The following is a 27,670-nucleotide window of genomic DNA, read 5'->3' on the forward strand; positions in this document are numbered from 1 at the left end:
GGGTTAATGTAAATCCCTCCAGTCACGAGCAGCTGAAAATAATTTGACCTCTGAGGAGGGGGACGGGGGTTGGTCCTATTGAGAGGAATTTTTTTTCTTATCTTTTATTTCTTGAGTAGTTACTCTCCTGCTTCCATAACTTCCACTCCCTTTTACGGTTCAACCAGCAAGAGCAGCATTATCTATTGTCTGTGACGGTATGAGCTTACTGAAGATCCCTTCACTCAGAAAGAGGTTAATTATACAACACACCATTCTTTGTCTCCTTTCAACAGGGGAACACAATTCCTCCCTTCCTGTGTTTGGTCATAAACATGTCCTGATCTTCACTCTTTATGATAGTTGTAGCATTTAAAGCTGAGAGGGGGGGCCTGTCTGGCCTTTACCCGCTGCCATTCAGAGAGGCCCCTTTTAGAGGCACAGTACAGTTAATGAGAAGCATATCTCATGAGAAGCTAACAAAGAAAATATTAACTAAATTTAACTCATGTACACATTATCTTTTGATCATTTCCAGCCACAGTTTAGTCAAACCAGCACATCCCTGATTACAGCTGCACTCCAACAAGTCAGGCTACATGATGTATATTGCACACATTATGGCTCAAGACCGTTGCAGTTTTTATTTCTGTGTTTTAGTGACCTCACTGCCACACCAGCTGCCAGATCCTCCAGGGGCTGTCGGATTTTCAGAGTAAACTTCACCTGCTTTGGCATGCTGACCTCAGCAGCCTCGATTACTCAGAGCTGCACTAGAACATGTTACAGTACACAGCATGCTCTGCTAGCTATACTGCGGAGAAAAGCTGAAAAGCTACTTGGGTTAAGTGGAAAACTTTAGCAACCTTTGGTCAGTGTTACATTTTCCACTGTCGACAGCAGCTCACGCTCCCCTTACAACCTCGGCTGAGATGTTCAGCATCTGCTGTCCTTTAGTAAGGACAGACACAATTCTGAAAAACTTGATCAAAGAGAGAGATTAAAGATAAAAAAACATCTATTCAGTACAAAACAGTAGTTGACTTTCAGGGCCTGAAAGAGCCTGACCTAATGCAGCCTGCTGGCACTTAGTCCACTATAACACCAGAGTGGAATCCCTGGGGCTACTGCCCAGAGTGAGAGACTCAGGACTGTTGTGTGCTGCCATCTAGTGAGAAGATAATGACAGCAATGAAGCAGATTCAAGCCGTGTCAAAAACCCATCAAGTTTTCAAATGATTGTATTGATTTATTTTTAAGAATATCTGTACAGAATCTGTTATCAAAACTTTTTGGTTTTCTTGTATTGTTCATATATTTAAAAATCTGACATCCATCTTAATTAATAAGCATAGTGGAACAGAGTGTGTGGAAGCGAGCCACCTCTGTGAAGCTGATGGAAGTCTGTCTTTAGTCAGAATTGAGACATAAACAGACTCCTTGGAGCACCCAGTGGGAGAGGTGCATGGTGGTGAATAGGTCTGCCTCGAACACCAACCCCACACCCATCGCATTCCTTCGCAAGGACGTGGTGTACACTGGCGTCCGCAGCGTATTCTGTGGTGTAAAACATAAACAAAAATACACACGATTTAGGATTAAATCAAAATATTGAACTCCAAGTGTGGTATTGAGTAGTGGTCCTCACCTGTAATCTGAGGCGCCGTGTCTCTATGGGGATGACTCTGAGAATGGGCAGTTCAACAACCAGAACCTTTGGTTTACTCCTTACAAGGCAGCCCTTCTCCACGTCCCAGTCTGCACCCTCCAGATACAGGCCGGTCACAAAACAGCCTGCAGGAAAAAAGACTATGAGTCTCTATAACTCACCACTAACTACTACTAGCACATCACTGCTACTGCTACAAATGGCAAGTCTCTTTTCATTACCCTGTCCAGGTCTGTCGCTGATTTCTTCCTCACTACGGTGCTGGGTCACTTGTGTGTACAGTGTAGAAAGATCCAGAGGCCAGCCGTTTTTCCTGCAGGCAGCTTGGACCAAGGCAGTCAGGTAGGACTCTGGGATATGAAGCCCCGATAGCCACATTACCTTTGGCTCTCCCTCATCCACCTGGTAAACACAAGATACACCAAACACCTCTTTAACTTAACTGTTCTGTGAGTAGAGAATGATGCAGAATGCCACAGGAGAGAGGCTGTCTGTCTGTGATAGCGAGTGTCTGTCTCACCCAGTAGCTATACTGTTCATAACGCCTATTGAAATGGCTCATCCAGTTGCCGAGTGACTTAAGTGTGTCAGGGGCCAGCTTCTTCCAGATGCCAGGGATGTGACCATTGAAAAGGGCCCGGGCAACCTCATCCAGCTCATTGCTCATACCCACCTCCCCAGCCAGGGCCTAAGGGATACAAGAGAATTAGAACTATTCCAAACTTATTTGAAGCACAGAGACACAATACTCATGTGTTTTCCACTCATCTCGTCATTCCTCCTCACCCTCTGCAGCTCAGCCAGAGAACGCTGCATGCGCACCACCAGTTTGTTGAAGCGCTCCAGCTCTTGCAGAAGCACCACTGAGGTCGGGGAAATGTCCACGCCAAACTTTTTTCGGACCACGTCCATGTCAAATACCTTCGGAAGCTTGTTTTGAATGTCCTGGGCCACCTGGCTGATGTACTCATCCCTACTGATGCTTCCACCAGATTCACCTGAGGCAAAAACAGTGTGTAAGGCAAATAGGAGAGAAAGCATTCGGCCACATGGCGGCAAATAATGTACAGCTAAAAATCCCTTAATAGGTGAGAGAAGAAAGATGCCAGATCATACCTGTCTGAGGCTGCAGGTCTATTAGGTGAGTCCACATGTCTTTAGCTGCCTGTGTGTAGTATCCTATTTCTGCATTAGAATGGAGGCCCAATACCTCTGGTGTGTTTGCAAGTGGAAGAGCCTCAATCTCATCTATAACACATGACAGGGTAAATTTGTGAATAGTAATAGAATATTAACTTTTTCTTAAGGTAAGATTATCAAAACATGAAAATAACCACCGACCAACATATGCAGTTTTGGGCCCATTTGGAGGGATTTTATAAGCCACATCCTTATTGCTGAAGAAGTGAAAGCGCTGAAAGGTGTAGAAGAGGAAGTCTCCAAAGTACTCATCCATGTACACAGTCAGGATCCTGCGGTCAAAGCTGTCGATGGCTCGCCCACCATACATCACCTATTACACATAACACGTTATATTAATCGTAGAGCATCAGCTATCGGGATGATAGACACCTATTAGACACAAGGAGCCTAACCTCTCCAACAAGGTATTTGAGACTTCCCCAGGGAATATTGGTGTCGCCCTGGTCCTGAGCTTTGGTCAGGTAAGTGTTGAGGATCTCCATACACACCTGTAGAGCACAGTTACATTGTTCGAACCACTTCGCCGCCAACAAGTGAAAAACAACTGACACTCTAGCACTTTGCATCTATTTATGCAAGTTATTTCTATTCTAAATGACTTGAGTTAAACTTACGAAGAAATCAGACTCGTTGAAGTCGTAGGGAACGTTCCAGCCAATCTTGCCATACTTGCGTCTCTCTTGCACCACAGCATGGAAGAAGGTCAGCACGTACACCAGGCCACAGAAGGCAGGGTGAGGGCACTCGGTCAACGTCTCCTGGGGGATTTTAGAGTATGTAGCTCGCATGTTGAGCTTGAGTCCATTGGGAGGCTCTGTCACTACCTGCACACAATATGAAATGATTATAATTGCATTGATTTCTCCTGTAGTTGCATCTATTGCTATTGTAGATTTTCAATAAATAATGTCAAATACGTACCTGCTTGCAGATCCTATAACACTGCAATTTACAAACAATCTAAACAAAACACTGTAGAAAATGAGAAGCTGTTTTTTTTTTCTTTTTACCTTTAAAGATTTTTGCAGTATGCCAATGGGGAAATCCGAAATGGGGTTGGTGGTGATCCACAAGCGGAAATTGGGATTGGGCTTGGTGATCCTCTCCAGAGACTTCTCCAGTTCCTTTAGCCACTTAACCAGCAGGTGGCAGTTCTGTAGCATCAACCACTGACCACGGGACACTGCTTTCTCCAGCAACTGCAGCGCTACCTTCATCACAGGTACAAATGCAATTATCCTCAACTTCTTTGTTTTATATTGTTTCTCAAGATGTGATATGTAAAACAATTCTGAAGTACCTTCTCTTGGCCTTGGCCCATAGCAAGGAATTTGAACTTGTTGCCTCCAAAACCTGATTTCTCAGCCAGCTTCATGATGTCACTTGCTGGGTCGGAGCCAGGGCTCAGGATGAAGACAATGGGGGAGAAAGGTGTGCTCTGTTCATAGATTGCACCAAAGTTGATCACAGGAGGCTGAACATATCTGAGCAAAGATACAAGAAAACATGAATACTTAGTGCTTGATGTCTCTCTTTATAACCTTCATCAAACTGTGGTGTCAACCTGCACCAGGTCATGAGTATGACTATAGAAACGGTCTCACTTCTCGCCCATGGTGATGGTGACGTAGTCGGACACAGCTCTATAAACTCTGTCGACACGGAAGCAGCGCAGCAGCAGGAGTCTCTGAAAGGCTGACAGGCTCTCCTCATATTTCATTGGGAATGGAGCCTGTTCTGGTCCGTCTAAATCATACCACTGAAGTGAAAAAGAATTAAAGTTTGAAACTTGCACCTTATTAAGTTAAATGCCTGCAGTGAGTCCTGTCACTGTGGTCACTTACAGACTTCCAGTCAGTGGAATTTTGCTCCACGTCATCAGGCAGGGAGCCAAACTGCTCAGGAAAGAGCTCTCCGAGTTTCACTATATCTTCCCAGCCCTGGTCTGGAAGCCAGTCACAAGGCGTTTTGCGCTTGCTCTTTTCCAGGGATAGATTACCTTCACACATGAGGGGAAAAACATGAAAATGTGCTCTGTTTTGTGGTCATTGAAAAATTTTAAATAAGGATTTTAGAGGAGTTAAGCTTCTCTTGTTGTCTGACCTTTGATAAAGAACTCCAACTCTTCCTGAGGTGCTCTTGCTTCTGACTGCTCAATCTTGATAGCCATGTTAAAGGAAAAGAGCAGCTTGTGACACTCAAACAGACCTAGGGATGTAAGGTCACAGTTAAGGTTAAACAAAAAATAATCACAAATACAGTGATTTATATTAATAAACTGCCAATTTCTCTTCATTCTATTATTTAGGGTTGATTGTTTTACCTGTGCAGCCATAGTTATAAACGCTGATTGACAGAGTGTCAATGATGTTCTTCAGTCTTTTGGGCAAAACCGAGTCTGGCAGAGATTTGCGTAGTGAAAAGTCAAACACCTCCAGGTAGGAGGCCAGAGAGTACTGGTACATGCTGTTCACCAGAGCCATTTCTGTCAGTACAAAGAAAAGAATAGCGCCACGCTTGGCAGCAGGTCGGTAGCCATTTCTGAGTTCATCAATGTGCTTGGCCGTCTCCTCAGCCAACTGTAGCTTCTCAGATACCTGATGACCACAGAGTCAAACAAGAGAAAAACATTAATGACTTTAGTGACATTGCTCTTCTTCCATGATGAGTCACTGATGCTTCCTAGAGCACAACTGACCTCACTGGCTTTTGACTTTGTTATTTCCAATGTATGGACCAACTCTGTGTTATCCAACATGTTGCCTGTGGATGTGGCCAGTTCTCTGAGCAGCGAGTCCCCAAGGTTCTTCAGCAGCTTCTTATTGTCACTTGTCTCCTGGATTAAATGCTCACGCTGCTCCTCCAGCTCCTTCTTCTCAAAGCCCATGATAACACTCAGCAGTTGGTCCTCAAGACCCTTCAGGGTCACTACATGAAACACAGATACAGAAATGAGCAGGCGTACAGACGAAGGATTTCATACATTCCCTTAAAATGTTATAGAAACTATGGTTGGCAAAGGATCTTACCAGTATAGTTAATGACCATGGCTTTTCCAAATACTGATGGGGAATATTTGGGGTTGGATAGTTTGGTGTTGAGATACAGTTTAAAGTTAGGATCATAGTCCACCTCCTTGTCACCCAGCATGATGACCTGTCTGCCTTCAGCTCCTCTAACATTCTTCTCCAGGACATTGTCAATCACAGGGTCAATGTATTCATCCACATCTTGGAAAAGGAATGGGAAACCATACTTGATGGCCATCTCTAGCTGCTTCAGGAAGTCTGGATCATTGAAAGACGAAATCTGGGGAAAAAGAAGGATGATTACAACCTCAGGGCCACATGTTGTGATCGTTTCCAAAGCGCTGACCTGGGGTCTGTCAGCTGGAACCTGTCTAAACCAGAAACTCTGTGACTTGTGCGTAATTAATACAAGACTTGCATGATTCATGTCATTTCTTATACCTTGAGGTTATTGCTTTCTTCCTTCTTCTTAATCCAGTTAAGGGCTTGCTGTTGAGGGTCAATGCACATGGGGAATCGGCTCCCTCTGGTTGTGAGGATCCCATTCTGCACCGAGAGTTCATCTGGAGGCAAGCCCTCTGAGCCCCATCTACATGATTATACAGGTTTTACATGGTTTACTTGCTTAACCCAGCAGTCGCCTTAGCCAAAATTGAGTATGGTATATACATTTATATATTTTATCATGAACCTCCAATGTTACCACAATACCTTACAATTTGATAGGTGCATTGTCTTTACAGTTTTCAAGTTTGAAAATCTGTCACAAGTACAAACACTGCTTCTCACCTGCTGATTTCTACTTCATCAGTAAGAAGGCTTTCCACTCTGTAAGGGATGCTCAAGGGGATGCCTCTCTCTTTCACATCCTTAAGCCATACTGCATAAACCATTTCATTCCTGAAGTTCCAGCTGAAGGCCCCCACATAGCTCAGGAAAGCAGCAGAGATCAGACAGTCACCTAGAAGACGCACACGCCTCTGTTTCAATTCTTCCAAATCTTGAGTCCACCTGAGAGGGAAAAGTCGAAAATAGTGAGTTGTGAAAAGAGAGATGGGTGGATACGTTAAGGGATGAAGAAAATGGTAACATTAATTTGTTAGGACAGTTGGTGAGGCTCATGGTGGCAACTGTTTCTCTTCCAGCCTCACCGTTCGTTCTCAGAGCTCAGGCCTGAGATGAGTTTGTCAGCAGCAATCAGCCTCCTCTCCATGAGCTCAGCCTCCTCTTGTAGCAGCTGTTTCTCCCCAATAGCAGCTTGGTACTTCTCCCCTAGAGCATGCAACTCTTTCTGGATAGTGTTAAGTGCACTCTGAATGGTCTCCAGCTCCCGCTTACTCTGAAAGAAGTTCTTCTCGAGACGTGCCACCTAAAAGAATGTTTTGGAAATGTGGCTTTAATCTGTGTTCCTTATTATAGAACATTATGTAATAGCACCATCAAACCTTACATTACCTTCTCTCTCTTGGGTTTTATCTCCCTGGCAACTTCACAGTAACCCATGATAGCCTCAACAAACTTGAGCATTCCTGAGCCAGCTTTACTGATAGCTTGCATCTCCTCAAAACTTGTCTGGAGGTTCTTCAAGAAACCTAACCAGGGGAAGTAGCAACGTAAACAACTATGGCATACCAAAACTCAAATGTCACGATCATTACCATGAAAGCGTTTTTATGGAAGATTTCCATTCCTCATGTAGCCAACTTACCTCTGACAGTCCTGACCTGGTTGTTATTTATGGAATCACAGTCCATCTCCATCAGTGAGCGCAGAAAGTTAGCCTCTGACATCATCCCCTTGGCTGACTGCCAACTGATCTCCTTGTAGCCACGTAGCACCAAGATGCATTCACAAACCACCTGCACCTGTTTGGGTGGTTTGGCAAAGGATCTGCACAATAGATGAGCAACAAAGGACTATGACTGGCTGAAATAAAGACATCATGGTTTATCTATATTTCTGTTTTTTTTTTTCAAGAACAGAATAAAGATGATGAACTGAGTAAAGAGGGAAGTTCACCGGATCTCTGTGACATCAGATTTTTCTAGATCTTGCAGGGCGTGGCGGGCAGCCTCCAACGCCGGCAGAGCCTCAGCCAGGGAACTTTCTGCTTCTTTCTTCTCAACAGCAATCACTTTGTTCTGCTCCTCAATCTCTTTGGCTTTGTCCTCTGCCAGAGCCTTTTTCTCCTCAGCTAGAAGGAAAAGTTATTGATAAGTGGTTTGGAACAGCTGTGTTTGCTTTCAGAAGCCTATGGTACACAGTGTTTATTATAACATTAAGTTAATAGATGTAATTACTCACTGACCGACAGTTGTGTTTGTGGCGATCTCATCCAGCAGGGCCTCACAAGCTATGGACTTTTCAGCAAGGACCACCTTCTGCTCTGCTAGTTTAATATTCAGCTCAGCCAGCTGCACACTGGCCTCCTTCAGTTTATCTAAACCTCCCTCCAGACGCCTGCACTGAGCTGGAACAGCAGAGTTAGCCAAACAGAATCTCTCAAATAATCACGCACACACAAAAAAAAACATAAAAGTTATGACATGTTCCATCTTCTCACCCAGAATATACTCGTCCTTCTCCTCCAAGAGGTTAGAGTAGGTGCTAATGAAATCCAAATAGTTCTTTGGAGTCACAAAGTTACTACGTCTGAGTTTCTGCTGGAATAGCTTGCTGTAGTCACCCACAGAGTTATGGACCATGCACACATGTGCTATTACTTCAGCAGAGTGAGCGTCAGGTATCATTGGACTTTCACCTGTAAAAGCAATAATTAAATGAAACTTAAAGCAAAACTTTGTGAATTGTTGAAAAGAAAACATATAGGGATAGTATTCCTGCTGTAAATCTCATCACAACTAAATAAGGTAAAGAAAGCCTTGGTCACTATTTAAAAATTAATATTTCCATAGCAAGTATTTTTAGAAGTTTTTGTGATTACACACCGAGGAAAGACTGAGCCACTGCAAGTAACGCCTGTGGAGGCCATGGAAGGAACCAGTCTATCACAGTGTTGTTCATCAGTCCTGAGAAAGTACACAATGTTGGTAAAATAAAATGAAAGTTTGTTTCATAATAAAGCAAAGCCTGAGACCATATCTTACCTGGAAAATTTCTACAGCGTGTCCTCAAGGTGTCTCCCACAGGGGACATGCCTAAAACAATGTGTAGATTGTTGGCGCTCTTGTTGACAAAGTACTGCCACACACTTTCTTTAGAAGGACCTGCTCCCATTTTTAGAGCCTCATCGCGAAGCTGGTTCAGAACAGATTCCTTCTCATCGTCGGGGAACAATGCAGGAACAATGCCTATTAAAGGAGAGAATGATCAGACTACTACCGCTGGAATTTTTAAGAAAGACACACATACTGTGAGCCCCAAGGTTTCAGTGATATCCAACCTGAAGTGAGCATGTTGTTAATGAGTTCCAAGAAGCCTTCCTCAGCAACATGGCCATCAGTAAAGAGGAAAACCGTCTTCTTATCGTCGATGCCAAGCTTCAAGTACAGTGTTTTCAGATCGTCACGTAGGTTTGACTCGTTGTATCCTCTGCTGAGCGTGATCTCAAACACCTGGGAAATGCAGATTCCATTACAAATTGCAGGAGACTTTTTTTTTTTAAATATAGTTATGCTATTTAACCTTCCAAATTCGTATTCTCCCTTTCATGTTATCTTGAACTGTCATGGTTTGTCTCTGGTTTCCTATTTGTCCTGTCTTATTGTGAAATTCCCTGTGTCTTGTCTTCCTGGGTTGCACTCTTGTGATTACCTTATGTGTCACACCTGTGTTGATTACCCCACCTGCATCTGTTTCTGACTTGTGTATTTTTTATTATTTTTTTTAAGTATATTTTTTGGCTTTTTTGCCTTTATTTGATAGCACATAGTAGAGATAGACAGTAAGGGGAAGGCAGAGAGAGGGGGAATGACATGCAGGAAAGGTCTGCCCGACGCGGGATTCGAACCGGGGACGCCTGCGGTGAGGACTGTAGCCTCTACATGGGGCGGCCGCACCGCCCCTTCTGCCGTGTGTATTTAACCTTGTTTTCCCCATTGTTCTTTGTTGCCTCATCTGTGTCCATACCCTATGTTTTGCCCGAGTGCTCCTGTGTTTTCCTGATTCTTTGTTGTTCCCTAGTGAGTTCCTGTGTTTCTTAGTCTCTTGTGTTGAACTTTGTTATTTTCTGCTGCACTTTGTGTTACTCTTTGTGCTTGTCCGGGATTTAGGCCCATTGACACTTTTTGTCGATATATTGTTATTTTCTGCCCACCATACCTGTCTTCGTCTGCATTTAGGTCTTGTTCTTGCAAATCCCTGACATAAACAGCTTTAAATGTATTCTAAGAAGACACCATATTCTTTTGTCAGTGAATGAAAATACTTGTTACATGGCTAGATATGCAATGAAACATTTGACGTCTAATGTGAAGACATAAAGAATAAAATGTTTGCTCTGTCATAAGTGTAACTGTATAACTTTTTTTTCTGAAAGTCTAAAGAAGTGAACATTTGAAATTTGTTCATCAGGGTTAATTTTCCCTTTACCACATCTGTTATGTAATACAACCTCACAGCCAGCAGCAAAGGCTGCAAGCTTGGTGAGCGACTGCTTTCCAGAGCCCCCCACACCGACGAGCAGTGCATGGCCACGATCGATGCGAATAATGCGGTGCACGCGGGTCAGATGTTCCAGAGCATCATCGAACAGTACAAGGTTCATCCTGGATTTGTTCTCATTGTATTCCTCTAGAATTTCCTGTAGAGTACAAAAATGCAGTGTATTTTGTCAATAAATAAAAATATGAGTAAACAGTCAAAACTGTCAACTGTTGTTGCATTAATACACTATTTGTATTATATTAACTTGAAAATACCTGAAACAAGGCTTTTGAGGCATCATAGTCTTGTATGTCCTCATACACCCTTGGTTCAGAATCACTGAGGGCTGTCCTGTAGTCTCCAAAAAGAATTGGGTCACTCATAATGGCCTCCAGGTCTGACTTGAAATGCTCTTCAACCAGGTTCTTTATGTGGCCTTGTACCTGGCAAAAAAAAGATGCATTTGAAAACCGACATACAATGCTACAAAAGTATAGTATATTTAGTATAACAAATACACTTAAGTCCAGCAATTACAGTTGGATTAACTATTACACATGATATTTCTCACTGAAGTTAGTATAAAGAGGAACCTACAGTAAATATATACTTCTGCATTACATAATTACCAAGGCTTTGTCTGATTCATCAATGAGTCTGTCATGGAAGATTCTAAGGCACTCATTTCTCCAGAGGCGTACAAATTGGGTGACAGTCAAAAACCTGTTGGAGAGAAAAATCAGGTAAAACAAAGACATTTGAAAACATAGACTTGTAAGTGCAAAGTCTGTCTATAGAGTATCTGGATGTGTTAGGTCAGACCGATCAGGTTTGGAGAGAGTCAGTCCATTGTAGACTCTTGACAGATCCCTCAGGTTGAAGATGTAGTGGAACTTGGAGGGAGTGGGTGGCATATCTTTGATGATATTGTTGTACAGTTCCAGTGTGCAGTGGGTGACTTTATCACAAACTTTCTGGACAGCGTCTTCAAATTGCTAAAATATTGGATCAATATTGGTGATTGTGATAAAAAATGACTGATTCTTAAGCGCACTGATTTATGTGGGACAGAGGTACTCACTCTGGTGTGGCCTTTGATGATGGAAGCGTAGATTAGGTGGAGGGACTCCACTGCAGGGAAGGGGATGCTGAAGACACTGAAGAGCGAAACGAAGCGTTGATCAACCTCATTCCTCCCACCTCCTGCTATTCCCATGGCAGCAATAGAGCCGAGGTCCTTGAGGATTTTGTAGTTGAGCTCTTTCCCTCTGTCATATATTCCTCCTCGGTTCAATAACAGCTTCAGAAGCGCAATAGGCTGTTGTGTGCCATAGCTATCCACCTGGATAAGCATATAGTATGGTCAAACATATTAAGCACTATCATTCACTATAGTACAGGAGACATGGGGCTTGCTTAAGAGCTTGGAGCAGGTACCTTTGGCATGTTCATGTCATCTATGAAGACCAGCAATCTCTTGCCTATTGGAGGCCCATAGATCTCTTTGGTCCTCTTCTCCACATTTGCCTCCAGGTTCCTCTGCAGGTCCATTGAAGTTGTTCTAGATGAGAAGTTGATGATGAGAGTAATCTGGAAATGGAGGAATAGAAAAGGAAAGAATTTAAAATCAAATGACATAACATTCATAAAGTTGGACGACACTGCATCAAATTGTCAACACACCGTTGAATCTGCATTGAGGTTCTTGAGGAAGTTAAGAATGGCGGCAGTCTTGGATGTGCCAGACTCTCCAACCAGAAGCACTGGCCTGTTTATCTTCACCATCTGTTCTAGGATCCAGTTGGTTCTTGTGGTGTCGATGGTTGGCACTATAGTGAAGACAGGGGATGAAGTAATCAAAATGGTGGTAGAAAAATCTTTGGTGGGCCAAAAAGTTGAAATCCATATACAGAGACACTTGCTTTGTCCTCACAGAAAACAAATGATTACCTAGGATATCAGCAAACTTCATATCAGGGTTGTGGATGTATTTGGTGACCAAGGAACTCCAGGTAACCCACTTCGCTTGTTTACCATCAAAATGGAAATCATAGAGAGTCGGCAGGTAACCTGTATCGATACAGACATTATGTTGTCACTGATAAGATAGGAAAGTAACACTGTGAAACACATGTTGAGAAGAAGACCGTCAAAGTGCAAAACTGAATTGATTTTCATAATGATATTAATTGTAACTCAAATTACAGAGCAGTCATGTTCATTGATTTTTAACAGTCGACTATGAGTTCTATTATAAATATAGTCATATCTCCCCCCAAAAATGAAAGTTTAACCACAGTCATGCCTAAAATGTTGTATTAAAATGCATATTGCTGATTATACATGCTAATTTCATAATGATCAGTGTGCAAACTTCTTACCTGGGATCTCACCAGGTCCAGCCAGAGCATTCTCATCATGCACCACAGTTAAACAGGACAGTTTTTTGATGAACTCGTCAAATGTGTTCCTGCCGCTCCCCAGTAATGTGGCTCCGAGTGAGCAGTACAGAGCTTCCAGGAAGTAACACTCCAGGACTTCAGCACTGCAGCTCTCATTCTCAAGTAGCGCTTGCAGTGTCAAGCACAGCTGAGTTACCTGAACACACCACAATCACATGCGCAATTAATGAGGGTGGTCTGCAGATAGGACTACTTTAATCTTCTGTGAATACTTGAATAAATACTATAATACTGGAGTATGGGAAATGCATCATTAATTAGCTAAATTATTTCTCCCCATGCCAGCACAAAAATACTAGTTGGTTAACCAGAAACAAAGAATGGTTGTTTGCTGTTGTGTCTAAGATGTTACCCATGAATTAACAACATGTCCGGCATTGTTGTGCAAGCTGATGTTCAATTTCATGTGTCGTTTGGACCTATCTGATAACTGCATTATTAAGGCCTTAACCTGCCCCATGATGGGATATCGATTCACATCCAGGCTTCGTAAGCGCTGGCACAATAGTTTGCACTGTTTCTTCTAAACTAACAGTGACAAATTACTGTATTTTATATTTGTTTGGTTGTTTGTCTGCTTTGTTTTGTCTTGTATGTTAAGTGTGTATGTGTATGAGAGTGAACCACTTTTTCGAGTCCATAATAATAAATATTATTATTAACCCAGCTAGTCTGCCACTAGTTTTTGCAATACATCATGGAAATTTGTGAAGAATAACCAACTTAAATTAAAATTGTGTTTAATCAAGAGGAAATTAGTCGTTAGGAACCTCTCTACTGGGTAAGATTGATGAGATTAACCTACCATGTTCAGATCTGTCTGAGGAACAACAGTCTTCAGTTTCTGGCCCTGTTTGCCGTCAACAATACCTTCCACAATCATGTCAATAGAACTGTGCACATATTTCTCAAACAGTTTGTTGAGCACTTCCTTTTCCTGTGAAAACAAAGACGGTGTTAAAAAAACTATCAAAGTATAAGCAAGTGCAAATATTTCATAGTGTATACGTATTTTTCCCATACCGTGTCAGATCTGTCGTTCACCCATCTCTGCCAGTATGGGGTGTATCGCAGGTTTTTGGGGTCAACAAAAACCATCCCACAGCGGGAAACTGTAGCAGGGGAAGCATACTGCAGATCTCCAACCTGGAACAGTGAGATTCTCTTAGAAAAAGCTCAGACAGTTGCTGTGCACAATTGTGTAGGGAAGTATTCTGCAGGTGGAAATCCTGAAATTCAAACCTCAAACAGGAGAGCACAGTGATTTTGTAAACGGATCCGTTCCCCATTGGCAAGAGTGAGGATCTTGTTATCATCCATCACTGAGTTCATATTCTCGACCCACAGAGCATCAACATCGCCATCAAACAGAATGTACCTGTAAGTCATGTTCAAGTATCTGTTATTATCTTACAGGAATTCATTTGGCTCCTCTCAATGATTTTCCTTTCTTTTTATTTCCCACCTTCGTTCTTTTTTGTCAGTAGGTTTGTTGATGTCACGGAAGATATTGGACAAGATCCCATCAGTCCAGTCTCGAGTGTCAGGGTCCAGAATGCCATAAAGTTCAATGACACTCATGGCTTTAGGGTTCAGGGGATACATTTTGGTTTGCAATCCCAATCTGACAAAGAGTTCAAATAAAGATTACAATAATCCAAACAAAAGATCAGGAAGGTGAGGTAAACTTCGGTCATGAAAACTGACACTGACTTGGTCTGAGCTTGACATAATGTGCTGATGACGACTGACTTCCCTCCACCCGTTGGGCCCACAATCATAGTAGTGTGTCTGGTCATCATTGTCTCATACAACTGCACCACTTTATCCACCTAGAATCAAAGAGCATAAAGAATAGGTTATATCGACATCCAACCACTCACACTGAAAGAAAATCTCAAAGAATCAAATCCAAGAGCACGATGAGTCACCTGGTTAGGCAGTAGGAGGTATTTGTTTTCCTGCAGGATGTGTTCCACAGCATCATTGAAGTTTGGATAGCGTACACGAGGGCAATCCAGCCCAGGGAACAGGTCCGAGATCAGCCCGAGGAATAGCGGCACATCCTCAAACACAAACTTTGGCAGGTTCATGTCCCTGAGAGCACGCATCAACACCACATCCTGTGGGGAGAAAAGATAGAAAGGACAGCAGATAAATGACAGAAGACTGCAAAGCATTCAACAATAGTGGACACTAACTGAATCTTTGCCTCATCAAACCTGGCAATCTAAATAAATTCCCCAAAACAGCAATCAAGCTTCAGTCTAAACCTGCGGGACCGCAAATAATTCTTTAGTTCCATACTGAATTTAAGCCAAACATTTTCTGTTCACGATATGAAAATGAAACATGAAAAGTGGTCTCTGAGCTCTACCTCACTGAGGTCTGGTGAGCCTCTCTTCAGCTCCCCTGCCATCACCAGGACAGATTTCAGAGCTCGCAGGCCAAAGTCATAATGAGACTGCTTGGAGAGCTGCTCACGGGCCAGCTTATACAGAACTGTCATCTTCTTTGCCAACACCTGAATTGAACAAATGGGAAAAGATAAAATCTTCAGTGAGAACATAGGGGAACAGATTTATCCATGTTCATATGAAAAAAAATATTTTATTCTTAGAATGACTTAACAGGTTGCAAAGTAATTTAATTTGATATACATTATCCTTGCATTTTGTGCTTAACTGAGAATACTAACATAAATCTTTGATATTATAGTAATGTTGCATACACAACATGGCTAATTATGTGTGATGATTAGTGTGGTTCGTTGTTTGTGTGTATGTCCATCACCTTGGCCAGTTTGAAGCCTTCAGAGAAGAGCATGATCTCACATATCTGCTGCAGATCAGGCACAATGACCACCACGGGCCTGAAGAGGGCTTTGACTGATTCTGGCAGCTCTGTGCGTCCTGCATAACCAGGGTTCATGGTGATGAAAATCCCCATGCGGTCATCCAGGCTAATCTCTTGCCCTTCAAACTGTTATGCATAAATAAGAAGATTGTGGTTTAGGGGTAATAAAGGTCAGAAAGTTGAACAGGCTTTTATTTTTAACATGCTGCTGTATTTATATGAAAACTAAAACCATCATGTTTTCCTTTCATTACTGGTCCTGCATAACAAAACAGACTTACATGAAACCTTTTGAGGTGCAGAATGAGAGCATTGCGGATTGTCTGGATTTGGGAGGAGATAACTGACAACACTGATGCATCGATTCGATTAAACTCATCAAAACAGCCCCAAGCTCCACACTGGGCAAGGCCAGAGAGGATCTTACCGACAGCCTGCACACAAAGAGGAAAGAAAAAAAGATTGACAAAAAAACATTTAAATGAGGGTTGTTTTTTTGGGTTTGTGTTGTTTAGCCTCTATTTTATTTTTATTTTATCATCACTCGGGATGATAAAATCATATAATCATCACTCATGTGTTAAAACATGAGTGATGATTACACATTTGGTCTACTATTCAAGGTGTGTGGTTGTATTTTAAAACTATGACAATGCAATGCCAAAAAAGTACTTTTGAATACATCTGTTTTCTAAATTTTGATATCTATTCAACATTTGAAGAAAAAAAAACCACACAGTAATGTGATCAGTAAGGATGGGAGAATTATGATGTGAACAATTTGATGGCCTTTCTCATGAAAATGTCGCAGAACAGGTTTAAAGCACTAAGATATTTTCAGAAAGCTCCTTGCTCCATTGCAGGATTCTTACCATGTAGTCCATACCCTCACCACAGTTAGTAACCACACAGAGCAGGCCTAAAGCTTTGGCCAGATCTTTAGTGGACTCTGTCTTTCCTGTACCAGCCGGTCCAGCGGGAGCTCCACCCAGGTACATGGAGAGGGCCTGCATTACAAATACACATCCACATTCATAGACATCCTGTTGTCAACCATTCTAACATAACAATCCACATGTGTCTGCTGGGGTGTTTTATTAATTTTAATTTTGTTTGCCTGTCAGACCTGGGTGAGGGTGAGGTAGATCCGGTCCGTCAGTGGAGTTATAACCAGGCGACCATTCAAGCCCATGTATTCATATCCGTAAGAGAATGACGCACTGCACTGACGCACAAATAGGTTGTCATGGTCCCGGACCCAGTAGAATCTTAGCTGGCTTTCCCACTCAAACTCCCGTGCATCCATTATACTAGAGAAAGAGTTCCATTTTAAGAAAAAGTAAAGTTTACCTTCTAACACATGGGTTGGTTTGACATGTTAATGATTTAAGTTAAAGCTGCGGAAGGTTTACCTGTTAAGAACAAAGCTGTCCACAATGTCTCTTGCGTGGACATCGATGATGAGCACAGTGTTGATTTTTCGTCTGTCATTTTTCTTCATGGGTTGTGTAATGCGTGTTACCAGCTCATCAATCTGCTTGTGCATTTTCTTGGCACAAGTCTTCAACGCCTGCGTCTCTCCATTCTTTACTTTTTGAAAGACATCTTCAACCTCCCAGGTCCACCACACTTGATTGGCAGCCAGCACCACCATGCCCTGGTACAGCAACATCCAATCCACTCTGATAAACATGAGAATGACAAACTTACGATGTTTCATTGCACACACACAGACTAAGAATTCCTCACAGCTTCACACATACCTGCTCCTGTCTTTACAGTAGTAGAAGACTGCTTCCTTGGTGATGAGTCTATTGGTCCTCCTCATCTCCAGTAGTACTCCCGTCATCCACTCCTCCACTCTGCCCTCCACTGGGACAGGCTGTTTTAGCTCCATCACTTCACCTTCGGCAGACACCATGGCTCCAACTACTGTATCACCATTGCTTTCCGTGTCAAACCTCAGAGATGCGATGTTGTCGTACATCTTGAGGTTCAAATAAAAACATATATCAAGGGAAGTATTTTGCGCATGGCAAGCATTATTTTTCTCTACAAATACTGTATATAAAAGTATGAAAAGTATCAAAAAGATGATACCTTGATCATGTGCTCCTGAACACAAGCAGGGTCGCTACTCCCCAGAATGCTGAGAAGTTCATCATCAGAGATGAAAAAGAAGCGAGGAAATGCATTTCGCTTGGAGTCCAGGTAGTCATTCAGACTCTTCTGACATCTCTCAAGACCATCGCTCAGTGCCTGCAGGTCTGATAGCCGGTTGGGAACCAGGCAACACCGCTTAATGTATGGACCCCTCACTGTGTCATTCATTATCTACACAAGAAATGAAGGAAATCTGATTATTTTTGAAATGTCCAATAACAGAGTACTTCACTTTCATCAGGCTAGAATGTGGCAACACTCACATCTTTAAACTTTTTGTCGATGTTATCAAACTTCTTGGCTTCTTCGGGTAACTGCGATCGGATATCTCCACCAATGAATATGCTCTCCAGGTACATCCATTTTCGTTGTACCAGCAACCAAACCTATGCAAGAAATACTGTCTCTTAGTAGGAATTTTATGGATCCTCTAATGTGTCATGGACAATTTGGTTGCTCTCACTTACCTCTATGGTTTCACTAAAAAGTGACAAGTCTTTTTCCCATTGTTGTATGGTGGCAAGGAAGGGTCCGACAAAACGGCTACCAGCCATGCTCTGTAAGTTCATGGCATCATTGTCCACATTCAGCAGGATCTCATCCACTACACCCAGAATAGAACCACGTTCCTGGGTGCCTTTGAAGTAGGGCGTCACAATGAATTTGATGTTTTCCCAGGTCTCCACCACCTCTTTCACTCCCTGGAAGCACACAAACAAACAGCCACACATGAATAATATGATTTCACTGATAAACTGATACTGAATTGATGCCTAATTGTAGTTGGAGATAACTAAAAAAAAAATGCTTGCCTTCTCAATACTGAGCTCTTTCACTGCAAAGGTGACGATCTCACTTATAACATTTGCGTATTTGTGCAACTCCATAGCAAACATGTTCTCCAGTGTGAAGCTTTCATTCATCTCAAAGCTTGTGCCTGTTTTTTCCATCAGTTCCTTCCAATGTCTATGGCCAGAAATAAAAAATCATACATTTTTCCTGGTTCTGATATGTTCATACATTTTCATGGTCATTTGGTTTTCTGAAGACTGACCTGTTTCTGAGGGCCTCGTTCTTCAGGTCCAGCAGAAGAGGCAGAGACTCTCTGAACTCCTTCATACGTGCCTCTAGGAAGAAGCCCACAGGCAATGCACGTACATCTTTTGGTAGCTGCCGCAAGCGTTTGATGAAACCCTCAATACCGTCCTGTAGCAGCTGAATATTCAAATCCGCCCACAGCATCTGAGACCATTCGTCCTTTGCATCCTGTTAAATTTAATGAATAGATTTCATATTTAGAATAAATATGAAATACTTGTTCATCACTATTATGTGTACCCAACATGCAATTTAAATTTCTAACAAAGTCACCACATTTTACCTTCTGAGCTTTAAATATGTCATAGATTCGCCTCAGGCCCTTCATATCCCTCTGGATGTTGATGACCTCTGGGTACACAGTGACAGGTAGGTCCAACAGCTTCTCGGCATTAGCTAGATCCTGTCTTCCTGTCACTATCTTGGCAAGGTCTACCTCATATGTTCCCATGATGGTCAGTCCTGAAAAGAACAAAATCAAAAGACTGGATCTCCTGCTACATTTCAATATATGACACCATATATATTGGTCTGGATACAACAACTAAAGGTAGGGTTTGAGTACCTTTGTCTAAATCATCTCCCACAGCTCCAGGACCATGCATGTTGAAGCTTTCAGCAAAGATACACAACTCCTGCTTAAAATCTCCAATCTTCTCCTTCGTAATCTTTGGGTGTATTTGTAGGTGGAAAGAATTGTGAATGTAAATTTCTAAAAAGTGTACTTTTCAACATCTGTTTATTGTGTAGGTTTGGTGTCTTACCGCAGAAAAAGATTTCTTGACATTTGTCAAGCTTCGATCCACTTTTCTGGATTCTGTGAATAAGTCACTCCATGTCTGGTCTATACTGGAAACCAGCTCTAGTTCATCCTCTCCAACCTACACATTGAAGAAAGTTTAGCAAAGGAAACATTAACAACTTAAGATTTCAGGGGGCAACTAAATACAACACAATATAACACAGCACACACAGTACCTCCACTTTGTACATGGCCAGTGTTCTGTATTTTTCCTTGATATCAGAGAATCTCAGCTCCACATCTAAAGACATGTGTCTGATGTGTGCGATGGTAGCGAGGACAGACTTCAGGTTTTCAAAAGTGTCTGGTGTCTGCTTCAAATTCGCAGAGAGTTGCTGTTGTATAAAGTAAACATAAAGATAAATCACATACATAATAACCAAAGAATATTAACCATAAACACATAAGCGACAATCTGTGTAGCATGATTCAATACCGCAAATTCATCTCTCAAGTTGAACAGATCCTCTTTGGCTGGCTTGTTGAGCAGGCTCCCTAATGAACTGATCCAGGACTCAGCGGCTTCATGCACCGTGTTAGCCAGAGGCTCCAGGTTCAGATGGATGATGTGGTCATTCTTAGACAGATTTTCTAGCATGACCTCCTTTTTGATATGAGCAAGGAACTGCAGCTTATCATCATACATGACACAGGATGGTTTTCTTGCAGCAAACTTTTCATTGACTATGGTTTTGTTCTTTTCCCAAAGGGGCCGGTAACGTTTCCAGTGGTTAAGGTACCGATCCACAGAGAGGAGCAGCCGCTGGATGTTCTGAGACACTGCCATGGCACTTTCATTTATCTGAGGATGTTGCCACACATCACTGTAGAAGCTAAATGTCACAAGTTCATCTTCACCCTCCACACGTTGTGGAGGGCACTTAATGCAGCTCCCACGCATCCAGCGTACAAATTGCTGAAAAACATTTGTCAGATTTAAGTTGCACTGTGCTTGTCAAAGTGTTACAAATAATAGTTTTTGAAGATGAATTGATACATAAGCGAATCATGATGACCTCACCTTGCTGCTCTCTACACAGTCTCTGATGCACTGCATGATCAGCCAGTAGATCTCACTGCTTTGGGGCTGCAACACTATCTTAGGGGCAGACAGAATGACATCAACTTGGAAAAGCTGCTTACTTCCCATTAGTGCAGCGTTGAAGGTCTGAATGCTCCTAGAGTAAGCAAGAGAGAATGGTTGAGACCGTGCATTTTAAGTGAGCAGTGATAATAGCGCTTGAAAAAAAGATATGTTCATGATCGTTAAAATCATGTAATTACCTCAGCACCATCTTTACAAGGGAGTCTAGGACCTTACGTTCCCAGAACATGTAATAATCTGCCATGCATTTGGCTTTACCGCTGCTGGTTTCAGTGATCAGATGTTCTGTTTTTGTGATGAGGGGTCCAATGTCAGCGTACTTGGTACTCAGCAAATTCACCGTTTTTACCCGCTCTTGCTCAATGCGTTCACAGAACCCCTTGACACCTTGGAAAAAAATGAAACGTACAATTAACTAGATGAAAAACAAGTTTGAATTACTACATCAAATAAATGATCTCCTCCTATGAAGTCCTACCTGGTAAGTCGTTTGTTTTATCTGGGATGGGAAATTTCAGTAAGTTGGCCATTGCCATGGATTGCAACTTGGAGTCAATATCGTTTTCATTCTTCTGAATCTGACTGACGACTGTCTCAAACCTAGAGACAGCATGAGCACCTCGTTTGACGAAGTCGGGAATTCCTAAAACCAAATAACACATATTGTCTCAATCCAGTTTGACAAAGAATATCAATTTTACCAACAAACATGAATGAATAAGATTACACAGACACTGGAGCCTCTGTTCGAAGCATACCCAAAGAATTCCAGTTGAGTCTTCTGCACCCAAACTGCAGTTCTTCGTGCACCAGGTCAATATGTTCAGTCAGCATAATGTACTTCGCCTCACTCAGGCTGTCCATTACAGAGTGGAAGCAGTTAATGAGGTTGTTCAGATCATAGCAATACCTAAGACCAAGGATGAAACAGGTTACATCATTCAGGAGCTCTGTTGTTTGGTATTAACTTTGCATTCAGTTTCTGGTAAAAAAAAACATAATTACTTGATGAATTTTTGATCCTGTAGAGCAACATTGTGAGCCAGATAAGGCACTGAGTAACCCAACGCTGATAGATTGGTTGCCTCGGAAATAATTTCCCTGATCTCTGGAGCAAAGTTTACAAAGTAATGCACACCCCTCTGCGGGCTGCTGTCAGCTGATGGGACATCCTGAGAGTCAGCCTGAGAATGAATAAATCAAAACAATGAGGAGAAAGAGAAAAGGAATAGTTACTGTATTTTGCACAGTACTAATTAGGTAACGGTTAGAAGAAAGTAGTTATCTCAGCGATAAATACCTGTTCTTCCTCTTCAGGGGTAATCTCTGCCAGCAGGTGTTTTCTCATTAGCCCTGGCAAGATGCGTTCTGTCTCACTCACCCAGTTCTCATACTTATTCTTCTTATATTCCCTGATCTTCAGTGACATTTCCACATACTCGTCCATGGCCTGAGTAGAACGCACCAAAAGTCACTTAAAGGTATAGTTCAACATTTTGGCAAATTCGCCTATTGCCATAATCCCTATAGTCATAGGAGTACGTTAATTACCTTTATTCGTCGGTGCATGTTGTTTTGAGAGGGAGGCGCAGAGACGCGGTACTATGTTTTCCCTAAATTCACACTCCAACAACTCCAAAACACTCTCGTTGAGAAGTTGTGACCTGCACATTCACCACGCTATGAAATAATAATGTAACATCACCAGACGGAGTGGTTCTCGAGGCAAATGTATAGCCGGAACCACATTCCAGACACGGCTGCTGGGCAACGTGATTTCAAAAACGCAATTAGTTCCGAATATTTTCTTCATGTGTTGTAATGTTACATAATTATAAGTTATTATTTCATAGCGCGGTGAATGTGCAGGTCACAACTTCTCCATGAGAGCGTTTTGGAGTTGTTGGAGTGTGTATTTAGGGAAAACCGAAAGTACTGTGCCGCGTCTCTGCGCCTCTCTCTCAAAACAACATGCACCGACAAATAAAGGTAATTAACCTACTTCTAAAATGACTATAGGGATTATGGTAATGGGTGAATTTGCCAAAATGTTGAACTATCCCTTTAAAGGGTTTTAAACACTCAAATATTTACAATGACCTATGCGATGTAACAGTTACAGGACTCACTGCTTGGAACTGTTCACTGTTCTTGATTTCTGGCACATCCATGAAGGGAAGGATGGTTTGTTTGATGCGATAAAAAAGAGCCTGGACCCATCTGATGGATCCTGCCACAGGAGGCTCATTCTTATTTAGTGGAGGCTTATCCTTCTTTGCCTCATAAATTTCATTTATGGAGGACACCTAAAAACAAAGACAAAAAATAGTTACATATTCTCAAAAGTGTTAGACCATTCTCCATTCAAATTTATATTATACTGGTACAGCAGTACAGTATGTATCTAAGTGATGTATTAAAGGTATACAGTAATTTCTAAATTTGCTTGTTCAAACAATGTAAGTTTTATCACAGACTTTGTTGGAAATTCAAACTTTACTACACCATCAAGGATCAACCCAGCACTTCTTGATTTCAAGCAATACCTCTTTGTGGTACTGAGCCAGGATATCATTAAACTTTCTCATCAAATGGTTATTGATTGTCTCTCTGGAGCGGATGTGCTTGAATTTCATGAGCATGTCAAAAGCAGCAGACGCAGAGCGCAGTGTCTTAAAAGACTGATCAATGAAGCTGATGGCCTCTCCCTCGATAGCCTGAGTAGACACATGTGAAAAATTAATTACAACTGATCAGAACTTAGAAACTTCTGCATTCTCAATGATATCGTAAACTCACCTGAACCGTAGTGTCAAATTCTCGCATGACCAGCTTCCAGCTTCTCATCTTAGAGATGTTGAAAGGATTAAAAGTGACTTCCTCAATAGGTGAAACCAGTTCATCCACTCTGCACCGTACTTCATCGATGCGTTTTGGGTCCCCAGTAACACTTTTTAGCTCTGGGCCGAAGATATTATAGAACTCCTCCAAAGTCTGCATGAAACAAATTTGGGAAAACTGCCTTTATATGTCCATGTTCATTAATAAAGAGACAGGTCAGCCTTTATGAGGTGTATATACACTGACCTGCAATGCATTGTACAGGTCCTGGCAGACAGAAGCAATGTAATCAGTCTTCTCAAACAGTCTCCTGCGGTCAAATTCCCAGCGGGCGTCCCTTCCTGACTCTTCAATTTCAGCACGCACCTCAAAGTAGGATGATTTCCACAGGTCCAGAACCTGTTTAGCATCACGCACCTTGGATTTGGCCAATGCCCTCTTATCTCTGTGCAGGGCAAAGCACATTGTTAGGTCATCCTCAACCTAAAAAACATCCTACTTGAATGAAGGATTCTGACTGTCTCTGACTACTGTACACTATTTATTATAAAATAAAGTTAAAGCAGAAGTAAGCGGAATGTTTGTGTTAATATAAGTCTTAAATAGTTATATCTTCCGACAGCAATCACTTATATAGAGTGTTTTGTCCGAAACACGGGTCTGTCAGTCACTCTGCTCTGCTGTAAGCCGAGGAGAAAACTTTCCTTGTATACTACAACCTTTATCCAATGAGGAGAGAGAACGGCATAAAGGGGCGGTCCTCTCTGTGTGTGCAGCCAAGGGATGCGCGTGAATGTGGTGATGTAGGGACGAGGGCGGGGACTGCTAACTCCATCGGCTGACAAGAAGTTAGCCAAAACGACCGGATCGCTTACTTCTGCTTTAAGATCTGAACCTCAAATGTAAAATGTTGTATAGTAATACATACTTGAATAAAGTGTGGATATCTATTACTTGAGACACACGTTCACACAGCTGCCAGGCAACACGTTCCATTAGAGAGACCATACGTTCATTATTGTTATAGTGGCAGGAGATAAGCCACACAATCTGCAGGCTGTCCATCAGTGCAGGAATGGTCTCCAGGATCACACCAAAATTTGCTCCAGTCGCCAGATTCTACAACAGACAACGGCAACTTTAAAAGACGTGAAGATAAAGGGAGCAGAACAATTCTGTCGTCACTCTTTTGATTAAAAAAAATGACTGGCAAGTATGTTCTATGTAACCACCAACTCACTGTTGTCGGTGTGAAGTCAGAAGTAAGAATATTCAGTAGCTCACCATGAAGTGTCTTTCCAGCGTGGCAAGAAAGCGTGTATTATCATCTGCCTCCATGCAGTATTTAATAAGTTCGTCGACTGTTTCCCGGTATGTCTGAATGATGCCTGTATCTGCCTTAGTCAGCACCTCCACAATCTTCCACACCACAGGCTGTTTAAGCTGCTCATTCAACGCACCAAGGATAGATGCACGCTCCTGCCAAAAAACTATCTCAGCCATAGGACTAGTTGCCTGGAGGAAAATGAAAAGTGAATGTTTGACAGGGATTTAAACATGTTAAACATCGCCCAGACATTTCAGCAGCATCTGTACATGTGAATGGTGCGCTTCACTTACAGTCATTTCACTGATGCTCAAGTCCCTTAACTTCCACAACACAGAGTCTGCGTGGTTTAAAACATAGATATCTATGGTTTAAAACCCATAATACAAGAATCACAAACCTGTGGCTTTTTGTTTCGCTGCTCCTCCACAACAAAGGTAAGCTGAGTCTGCCAGTTCATCACACATTGCTCCAGTTTCTCTAACATCTCTGGGTTAGAGAGCAGTACATCGACCTCAGGGCTCAGGTCGAGCTCAGGGATGTGCAGCATTATTTCATCTGTGACAAAGAGAGTCATCTTTGGATTGTACTGTACTGTACTATGAGATTATTATTAAAAACAAACAGGGGGAAGTATATTTAAGATGTGCATAATATTCTTACGTCTTAAATAACATTGAAACTTTTTTAGAGCCTAATACTAAATTTATAAATTTTAAAATAATGAACTGAGCCCCCATAATACATTAAATAAAACAAACCTTGCATTCGGCGGTGTTGGAGGGTTGTGTTTACCACCCCCAAGTATTTGTGTGTCCTGTGGAGCAATTCATCTCGAATCATGGCTCGCTCCTTTAACTTCTTTAAGTTCTCCTGTTGTCCGTCTCCAGGTGCCGCGCTCTGAAAGTCTGCACCAATTATATTTATCTGGTGGGCAGTAATTGCGGGTATATATGCCTGAAAGAAACACAGTGAAAATATACATCCCATGAATTTTTCCAAACACTTAAGTTTTAAGTAAGATTAAGTTTTTGTCTGACGGATGGTGGCTTTCATTTTACATTGGCAAGTTTGTTCTGCAGCATAAGAAGAGGGGCTCCATTGTGCATGCCAAAGTCAAATAGCCTGGGCATCAGGATATTGGCTTCAGTCATGTCCAGTGGTTCAAAGATGGTCTCTATTTACAACACAAATAACAAATTCTTTGTTAATCTCCTTTACACATAACAGACGCTTGAACATTTATTGTAAATTATACTGAGCTGTCATCTCACCTTTTGAGTTCCTGAGAAAGAAGAAGAGGCGGGACTTCAAATATTTCTCTGGGTATTGGTTCACTTCTACATGAAGCTCAGTGTGGTAGACCACCTCAGTCTCAATCCTCTGAAAACACAACATGGGAATGGAGGATTAAACATTTTTGTCTGTCACCTCCAACACATGGTCAAATTACTTTTTTTAAAACACAGTCACAATGCGAAAGGAAGAAGATTATGAATTAAAGTTAAATCTCACGAAGCTGGGACTTTCTTCTTCCTCTGAGTCTGAGGTGATCTCTGCTCCAGTTTGCCTCGGGGACTTGTGGTCAGGGTCTGAAGAGTCTCTCTCTTTCCTCCTTTCTGGGATTTCTGCAATTAATAACCGTTCATATAACCCAAAAATTCAACATCCATACGTTGTGAAAAGCTGGAGCAATCCACATATGATGACGACTATTTCGTCATGTAAATGTCTACATTATTATTGTTAAATGAATTGTTTTAGAAAGAACATGATCCACTGGCTGAACCTCGAGTATGTTAATGCCCCTGAGGGACAGTGGGGCAGAAAGAACTGTAACTAGCCACTAACGTTACCTGTTCAAGCAACGTTAGCTAACTTACTACGTTAACAAACGTTACTGATACAGCTGAACCAACTTACCAACCGGAACTTCAACTTCAATTTCCTCCTCTCTTATAGTCTTGAAAAACAAAAGACATGTCGGCGAGTCTTCATCCGAGACGACGTTTAAATACCGGATAATTTTCTGCTCCTCCTCTCCATCTTTCAGGCTGAGCAGGTCGTCGAAACAGTTGGGACAGTCCGGTAAAACGAAGCCGGCGGAGACCCGCTGTCTGATCCACTCCACTCGCAAATCGTCGTGGACCATTGTTTCTTTTTTTTCTTCTTCTTTTTTAAAGTTATAATTAGTTAACACCGGGTAAATCTAAAAACCTAGACCATTGTAATGGTCAGGTAGTCTCCATTTGTCGCAACTTTGTCAAATTAAGTTTGAGTAGGCTACCTTCAACAACCACACAAACAGCCGAGGTACTCAACGGTATCACGTTGCCCTGGCAACCAACAAACGCGCACCAACGTTGGGACGTTGGGATATTAGTTCCCAGCGCGAGGACTGGGAGGTAACTGGTCACCAACCTTAGGCCTGAGCACAGTGCGACTTTTCTCTGTTAAACTGACCACAGGTCTGATTCTGAAACCCTCAGCTGATATATTAATCAAAAGATTGTTTTCAATGATATGATGGA

At 42.1% G+C, this 27,670-nt stretch overlaps 1 protein-coding gene across 1 annotated transcript; it reads right to left on the reverse strand.

Annotated features, from left to right (window-relative positions):
* Window positions 1–1,389: 1,389 nt before the first annotated feature.
* Window positions 1,390–27,291, reverse strand: dnah10 (dynein axonemal heavy chain 10; the record flags this gene model as incomplete). The annotated part of the gene is made up of 78 exons (XM_083978595.1): window positions 1,390–1,536; window positions 1,628–1,773; window positions 1,870–2,050; window positions 2,169–2,336; window positions 2,435–2,646; window positions 2,765–2,896; window positions 2,990–3,161; window positions 3,244–3,339; window positions 3,466–3,675; window positions 3,862–4,062; window positions 4,152–4,335; window positions 4,456–4,610; window positions 4,696–4,850; window positions 4,955–5,059; window positions 5,175–5,448; window positions 5,550–5,779; window positions 5,881–6,160; window positions 6,322–6,469; window positions 6,670–6,891; window positions 7,032–7,249; window positions 7,336–7,472; window positions 7,589–7,770; window positions 7,900–8,074; window positions 8,189–8,350; window positions 8,444–8,641; window positions 8,829–8,909; window positions 8,988–9,191; window positions 9,284–9,455; window positions 10,454–10,642; window positions 10,761–10,928; window positions 11,115–11,208; window positions 11,308–11,480; window positions 11,567–11,827; window positions 11,923–12,075; window positions 12,169–12,314; window positions 12,436–12,555; window positions 12,867–13,083; window positions 13,753–13,884; window positions 13,971–14,093; window positions 14,190–14,325; window positions 14,413–14,571; window positions 14,661–14,779; window positions 14,879–15,070; window positions 15,325–15,471; window positions 15,741–15,929; window positions 16,085–16,237; window positions 16,676–16,810; window positions 16,930–17,113; window positions 17,216–17,485; window positions 17,567–17,790; window positions 17,904–18,137; window positions 18,230–18,352; window positions 18,434–18,667; window positions 18,779–18,932; window positions 19,021–19,232; window positions 19,348–19,526; window positions 19,630–19,732; window positions 19,829–19,945; window positions 20,043–20,201; window positions 20,303–20,782; window positions 20,888–21,044; window positions 21,151–21,358; window positions 21,450–21,614; window positions 21,730–21,881; window positions 21,977–22,155; window positions 22,272–22,421; window positions 23,101–23,277; window positions 23,518–23,688; window positions 23,771–23,965; window positions 24,059–24,257; window positions 24,741–24,931; window positions 25,097–25,327; window positions 25,540–25,697; window positions 25,901–26,096; window positions 26,201–26,316; window positions 26,414–26,522; window positions 26,655–26,767; window positions 27,063–27,291. 78 exons carry the CDS (start codon window positions 27,289–27,291, stop codon window positions 1,390–1,392), a joined length of 13,722 nt encoding a protein of 4,573 aa, XP_083834721.1.
* Window positions 27,292–27,670: the final 379 nt, after the last annotated feature.

The sequence above is a fragment of the Trachurus trachurus genome, assembly GCF_905171665.1.
Source record: "Trachurus trachurus genome assembly, chromosome: 9".
Classification (NCBI taxonomy): domain Eukaryota; kingdom Metazoa; phylum Chordata; class Actinopteri; order Carangiformes; family Carangidae; genus Trachurus; species Trachurus trachurus.